This window comes from Apodemus sylvaticus, chromosome 9 (assembly GCF_947179515.1).
Source record: "Apodemus sylvaticus chromosome 9, mApoSyl1.1, whole genome shotgun sequence".
NCBI classification, from domain to species: domain Eukaryota; kingdom Metazoa; phylum Chordata; class Mammalia; order Rodentia; family Muridae; genus Apodemus; species Apodemus sylvaticus.
The window spans coordinates 26,729,554-26,736,714 of record NC_067480.1 but is presented as its reverse complement, the minus strand read 5'-3'; the positions used below and the strand labels follow the sequence as shown (position 1 = coordinate 26,736,714).

The window sequence follows — 7,161 nt, the reverse complement described above, 5'->3', positions numbered from 1 at the left end:
GGTGAGGGTCCAGCCCACTACCTCATTCCCTCCCCCAGTCCTGGCTTCCCTCCCACGCACACACCCCCTCCGTCCTCTATATAGCTCCCAGAGCACCCTTTCTCTGAGGGCTCCCAGGAGGTGAGGACCAGGTGAGGTGCGCACCACTAGAAGTGGGTAGTTTAGTGTGAGATCACATGGTTTGAAGGACTCAAAGCCTGTGCCCAGGAAGAAAGAGGGCAGGGTCTGCCGCCTTGGCCCCAGGTCACCATGCCGCTGGCTATGTTGCTGCTGCTGCTGCTGCTGCTGTTACTGTCCCCAGACTCCCAGACTGCCCACGGGCATCCACTGTACATGCGCCTGTCTCCCAGCACCCTGCAAGGTGAGCCGGGCTGGTCTGAGGAAGTCCCTGGGATGGGAGGGGCATAGGGAAAGTGAGGTCAAGGAAGGACAAGGGACATGAGCTTGTCTCTCACACTCGTGAGAATCTGCGGTCCTTCTGCCCACCTGCTGGGAGGAGGAGCCTGAAACTGGGAGATAGGGTAGGGGGGGGCAGATGGCCTCACTCAGGAAGCAGAGACAGCAAGCGCTACCAAGGGCTTCCAGAGATAACAATGTTAGAAGACTCCAGGCGGCACGCCTTGGTAATTCAGGCCCAACCTTCCCCGGGCGTCGTCGGTGGGCAGTGGTTTTCCTCTGAAGTCCCCCCCCCCCGACCCCAGACAGGGTTTCTCTGTGTAGCCCTGGCTGTCCTGGAACTCACTCTGTAGACCAGGCTGGCCTCGAACTCAGAAATCCTCCTGCCTCTGCTTCCCAAGTGCTGGAATTAAAGGCGTGCGCCACCACCGCCTGGCCCTCTGAAGTCTTTAAGAAAGGAACTTTTCGGAGATTCCAGCCCAATCCTAGCATCATGTGCCCTGGTCCTCAGGCCCTGACTCCTCTCCCCATCTCTTCATCCCTGGAAGCTCAGGAGCTCACCGCGATTCTCTAGGACTCCCCAGGGTTCAGGAAGATTTAGACTGAAGATGTGACTTTGTGTCCCATGTGCCCCCCCCCCCAGTTTTGTCTGCCCAGGGGACTCAGGCATTGCAGACTGCCCAGAGAAGTGCCCAGTGGGCCGTAAAGCGAGTTTTGATGGAGATCCAGCACAGACTGCGTGAATGCCAAGGTTGTACCAGAAGTGTTACCCCACCCACACCCCAGCAGACTCACACCGTTACAGGGGACCCTTCTTCTATCCATGCCGGGCCCTTATTGTTAGATTCCATCGTCCTTGGGGTCAGACTCTGAAGGGGTACGCCAAACTTGAGACACAGCAGGGAGGAGGGGAGAGTGTGGGCTCCGATGGTCACAGTTCATGGCTGCTCAAATAGTTCGGTGTGCTGGAAGGTGGGCCAAGTGGAGGGTGGGTGAAAGACGAGGCCCAGGCCCAGCATAGGGTGGATGATCCGCAAGAGGGCGGCAGCGAGGCTCAAAGAATTGTTTCTCACCAGGACCTGGACGCCCTAGACCTCAGGACCCACCCGAGCCAGGTGAGACTAAAAGACTCCAAGGAGCCGGGCCGAGAGCGAGATGGGCCTCAATGTGAAGACAACTAAAACTTTTCCTTCACGTCACCGTTTCTGCCATTCTAGGACCATGTGGAGAAAGACGGCAAGACGTTGCCAACACGACCCGGGCTCACGGCCGCATAGTCGGTGGCAGCACCGCTCCATCGGGGGCGTGGCCTTGGCTAGTGAGGCTTCAACTTGGGGGGCTGCCTCTGTGCGGGGGCGTCCTGGTAGCAGCGTCCTGGGTGCTCACGGCTGCACACTGCTTCGCCGGGTACGTCGTCGAGATCCCAGGCACCTGCTCAGCAGGGCTACATAATCTGATGAGAGTCTAAGCACCCAGGGGCCAAAGCGCAGCAGAGCAGGTCTCTGCTGCCCCCTAGCGGGAGCTGGCTCCCAACCTCCGGCCTCAAAATGCAGACTGCGGGGGTGGGGTGATGCAGGGAAGGGGAGAATCCCAGTGTAAGAAGAACATCACCCTGGATTTTTCCACAATAGGGAATCTGCCCCTTTCCGGGTCCCCCTCTCTGCCACTAGAGTCACAACAGCCACACTTACAGGTTCACTGGACGGCGTGGGTGCATGAGGGGCTGGGCCTCCGAGGGGGCCTCATGCCACCTCTGTCCCTGATGCGTGTCACCCGCTACTTGCACTGCAGTGCCTCGAACGAGCTTCTGTGGACTGTGATGCTAGCCGAGGGGCCCCAGGGGGAGCAAGCGGAGGAAGTGCAGGTGAACCGCATCTTGCCCCACCCCAAGGTGAGAAGACACGCCCTGTGTGTCCTCAGAGCTGGGAAAGGCATCCCAAACCCTCTTCCTTGACCCTGAACCGCCACCTGCTCTCTAGTTTGACCCGCAGACTTTTCACAATGACCTGGCGCTGGTGCAGTTGTGGACGCCCGTGAGCCCAGAGGGGCCTGCGCGCCCCATCTGCCTACCCCAGGGTTCTCGGGAGCCTCCTGCCGGCACCCCCTGCGCCATTGCAGGCTGGGGGGCTCTCTTCGAAGGTATTGCCAGCTAGGGCCTGGATAAGCAAGTCGTAGTGAAGAACCAACCACTGGGAGCGGGGTGGTGGTGATGGATGTAAACTGTAGAGATGCAGTTTGGGGAGGTTAGGATGACGTTGCATCTCAAAACCGGAATCAGAGAGGTCAAGTGAGAGGACGTCTCGAGGCGCAGCCTCTGCCTTTCCAAACCCGGACCCCCTACATTCTTTCCTGTAGACGGGCCTGAGTCTGAGGCGGTGAGGGAGGCCCGCGTTCCGCTGCTCAGTGCAGACACCTGTCAAAAAGCCCTGGGACCTGGCCTGCGTCCCAGCACCATGCTCTGCGCCGGTTACCTGGCGGGGGGCATCGACTCATGCCAGGTATGAACTAAAACTGACAGAGGGCCCTGGATGCGTAGCTCCCCTTGGCAAGGTAACCCTGTTCTCTCTAGGGTCCAGATGAAAGCTCCTCCCTACCGCTAAATCTTCCTAAATAAAATGGAAACAAGTAGTCACCACGGACGCAGCCAGAGCCGCCTTCCCTACCAGGTACTAGGCAGGTATAATTCAGAGAGATGATGAATGCATTGCACTCTGTTGACTCTGTCCCTTAGGGTGACTCCGGGGGCCCTTTAACCTGTTCCGAGCCCGGCCCGCGCCCCAGAGAGGTCCTCTTTGGAGTCACTTCTTGGGGAGATGGCTGTGGGGAGCCAGGGAAGCCTGGAGTCTACACCCGTGTGGCCGTGTTTAAAGACTGGCTGCAGGAGCAGATGCGCGGTGAGCATTGCCCCAGCCAATGGTTCCTCGGTCAGCTCTGGGCAAGCCGGTCTCCACCCCGCTGCTCGGGTCTCTGTGGAGGTTGCGGATGGGTGGCTTGTAGACCCTCATACAAGGGGTGATCTGCTTGCAGCGGGCCCCTCCACTCGCGAACCTAGCTGCAGAGAACTTTTAAATTGGAACGCTCGGGAAGAGGAACCATTCACAGGCCTCTGTGCCTTCTATGCGCGCCAGTGCCTAGGGTCCGAGAGCTCCTGTGCGCGCCTAGCGCTCCAACAATGTCAACAGCGCCGGCGACGGTGCGGTCAGTCCGGCTCTGCCAGGCCGGGGTGGGGGAGGGGAGTAAGGGTGGAGGGTGGGAGATGGGTGACGGGCCCCACCACTGGGTGGGCCGCTTACACCTCTGAACCACTCGCAGAGCTGCGATCACTGGCGCACACGCTGCTTGGCCTGCTACGGGGCGCGCAGGAGTTGCTGGGCCCCCGGCCAGGGTTGCGGCGTGGAGTCCCCTCGTCTGCTCGCTCCGCTCCATCGCTCCAGGAGCTTCCCGGTCACAATGCCCGCGAACAGCGGTTATACTCAGGTATCCTGAGTGCCCCCAGCCAGGCCTAAGCCCCAGAGTCGCGGAGTCATGTACCCTCGCCGAGGCGTGCCCACTAACTTCCGTCGTCTCCTCCAGGATCCGGAGTTGCAGGACCCTGGTTCCAGAAGCAGAAGCCGGAGCGGCGCGCGGAAACGAAGGGTAATGTCGCCCCCTGCCGGCCTGCTGGAGAGGAGCAGCCAAGATGCTGTTTCTAGACAGGTGGTGGAATTGTCTGCTAAAAAATTCCAAATGACAACTGAGAAGACCCGCTCTCCCAGGAAAATAGATTCATTTTTTTAGGGAGACATGTGGCACAGAGCCCTTGTTGGTGTCAGATAGAAGCATTCTGCCTTGTATGATCACACACACACACACACAAAACCTCTGCCAGCCTCGGTTTCCCCATCTAGAGCACGCAGAGGATATGGGCCCTGGGATATCCCTCTGCTGTCAATTTTTTCATAGACTGGGGATCTCCCCTTCTTGCAGGCTGCCCTGGGCTGGAGCCTTTGCAACAGAAGTTGGCGGCTATTCAGCGAGCACATGCTTGGATCCTACAGATCCCAGCTGACCACTTGGCCATGAACTTTCACGAGGTAGATTCCCCAGGCTGCCCAGACTCCTGTAAAAGCTGACCTGACTGGAGCTCAGTGCAAGGAAGAGACACTGCAAGGGATCCAGCTTTTGCAGGGGTGAGGGTTGGGTGGGGTGAGCTGGGCAACAGGTGGCGATGAAGAAGGGCGGTAGAGAGGTAAGAGCTGGAAGGGGCTCATTAGGGCATTCACCTGATCAGGAAATTAGACTTCCGGGAGAGGAAGGGGCGGGGCAGGCTCCTTCCGGGAGAGGCTCTAAAGTTCCAGGAGGAGGGAACAACCCCCAGGTCAAAAACTCCCAGGAGTGATTTTCCGGTCCTAACCTCCTCCCTCTGCAGGTGCTGGCAGATCTGGGCTCTAAGACGCTGACTGGACTCTTCAGAGCGTGGGTGAGGGCTGGCTTAGGGGACCAGCATGTGGTCTTCAGTGGTCTGGTGGGCCTGGAACCTTCTACACTGGCTCATAGTCTCCCCCGGCTACTAGTGCAGGCCCTGAAGGCCTTCCGCTCAGCGTTCCTGACGGAAGGAGAGCCCCAGGCACCCTGAATAGGTGTGGAGCAAGAACAGAGGCTGGGAAAGGAGTGCCGGGGCTAACTCCAGCCTCCTGTTCCCTGAACCAGGCAACCCTGTGATGGTCACACTGTCCTGGGGACTAAAGAGGTTGTGTGAGATATAACAAAGTCTCTCTATTCCAGTTGATCTTGAATGTGTGGATAGAGTGGGGATCCTGCACCTCACATATCTTCCTAAATGTGTCACCCGACACTCACGGCTGCTTTAATAAATGTTATTTATACTCTACATAAAATCTGGAGCTTTGGGCTGGAGAGATGGCTCAGCGGGTAAGAGCACTGACTGTTCTTCCAAAGGTCCTGAGTTCAACTCCCAGCAACCGCATGGTGGCTCACAACCATCTGTAATGGGATCTGGCCCCTTCTTCTGGGGTGTCTGAGGACAGCTACACTGTACTTACATATAATAAAAAATAAATTTAAAAAAAATCTGGAGCTTTCGTGGGATGGGAAGTGGCTGGCATTAGACAGGAGTGGAGCAGGGGTCAACAGAGCACAGCGTTGCTGGAGGAGCCAGAAGTGGTGGCTCCTGCTTGTGATGCTGGCGATGCTTCATTCTGGAGACTACAATGAGTTTGAAGCTAACATGCACTACATAGTGAGCTCTAGGCTAGCCTGGGCTACAAAATAAGAGCCCCTCCCCCCCCCAAACACATACACACCCAAAGAAACATAACCAGGGCCTGGAAGAGATAGCTCAGTGGGTAGAGTGCTTGATACATGTGGATCTGAGTTTGGGTCCTCAGCACCCAGGTAAAAACCACAGGGGCAGAGTGCACCTGTGAACTGCAGCCCTGGCCAAGGAGCAGGGCCGTGAGGAGCAGACAGACCTCAGGAGGTCACTGGCCATTCTAGCTGCTCCAGGCGAGGTTCAGTGAAGAGGCCCCATCTTGAAAAATAAAGTAGAAGCCAGGCAGGAGTGGCACACGCCTTTAATCCCAGCACTTGGGAGGCAGAGGCAGGTGGATTTCTGAGTTCGAGGCCAGCCTGGTCTACAGAGTGAGTTCCAGGACAGCCAGGGCTATAAAAACCAAAAAACCAAAGAAAGGAAGGAAAGAAGGAAAGAAGGAAAAAAAAGAAAGAAAGAAGGGAAGAAAGGAAAAGAAGAGAAAAGAAAAGAAACATAGAGTGGAGATCAGCTGGATCCCAGCAGCAGCAGCTCCAGAGCCTCAGTTCTTCTGTGGCTTTCCTAGTCCCCCTCTCCCTTCCAAAACCTCAGCCTCTGGTGTGGCCGTCTCAAAGTGATCAGTGACAAGGCAAGTGATTTGGCATGCGAGTCAACCATGTCAAAGGGAGAGAAGAGAGAGGCTGTGCTCCTCTGCCTGAGCGAGGACCAGGACACCATCCTGGAAGATTCAGCAGGTGACATGGCCCAAACCTATATCAAGACTCTGCCAGGCCAGGACTGCCACTCTGCCCTCAGTGACTCAACCTATGAGACCAACGAAGCAGGAAGGATGCCCTGACGTTCATCCCAGGGTCTCTCACACACGAGCAAAATGATCACTGTCCGCTCCACAGATGCCATGAGGAAGCTGACAAGGTGCGACGTGGAGTACGAGGAGCTCAGCAAGCGCTGCACCCTGGCAGACGAAGGTGACAGTGCCGTCACCTGGAGGGCAAGCCCTTATGAGGCCACCTCCAAACTTCTCTTTAGAACAGGCTCAGACTTGCCAGTGTGTGCTGCATCGGTCTCTCCCCAGACCCTACGGGCATCTGCTCACCCCATCGCCAAAGTCTCCCCCACACCTAGGGCCTCCTCCTTCCATTCCTGGCTTTCTGATTCCTCTTAGGTAGAAGCAGATCACGGTGCCCCGGGGCCCAGCGTGAGGATGGGCTGTTTTCTCTTAAGCACACTCTTATCCCTACTACTGACTTCCAGCCACAGTCATTACAATGGGCACGTCTAACTCTGTGTGTAAATGACCCCTCCTTGCCCCAGTAGATCCCCCTTCCTTTCCCCTTGGTTTTGGCTATTCATAGACACAGGAACCATGAGGGGACTTCAGTACAAATTAAAGAAAGAAAAGAAATGGGCTGGTGAGATGGATTAGCAGGTAAAGCACCTGCTGGTCAGCCTGGTAGTGATCTGTGTTTGATTCCCAGGACCCACAGGGAAAGGAA

General features: G+C 56.9%; 1 protein-coding gene across 1 annotated transcript; it reads left to right on the top strand.

Moving 5' to 3' along the window:
* Nucleotides 1-249: 249 nt before the first annotated feature.
* Nucleotides 250-5,379, top strand: Prss56 (serine protease 56). The gene is made up of 13 exons (XM_052193212.1): nt 250-361; nt 1,040-1,147; nt 1,473-1,511; nt 1,614-1,803; nt 2,188-2,287; nt 2,376-2,535; nt 2,752-2,894; nt 3,128-3,290; nt 3,424-3,594; nt 3,709-3,873; nt 3,970-4,032; nt 4,363-4,469; nt 4,805-5,379. The coding sequence occupies exons 1-13, from the start codon at nt 250-252 to the stop codon at nt 5,009-5,011; spliced, it is 1,728 nt and encodes a 575-aa protein (XP_052049172.1). The 3' UTR covers nt 5,012-5,379.
* Nucleotides 5,380-7,161: the final 1,782 nt, after the last annotated feature.

Bases quoted from the DNA above. Each gene is read 5' to 3' on its own strand.
- Prss56 (XM_052193212.1), top strand. From the start codon at position 250: ATGCCGCTGGCTATGTTGCTGCTGCTGCTGCTGCTGCTGTTACTGTCC. The intron at 1,512-1,613 runs GTGAGACTAAAA...CTGCCATTCTAG, and splicing joins TCAGGACCCACCCGAGCCAG to GACCATGTGGAGAAAGACGG. The intron at 1,804-2,187 runs GTACGTCGTCGA...CTTGCACTGCAG, and splicing joins GCTGCACACTGCTTCGCCGG to TGCCTCGAACGAGCTTCTGT.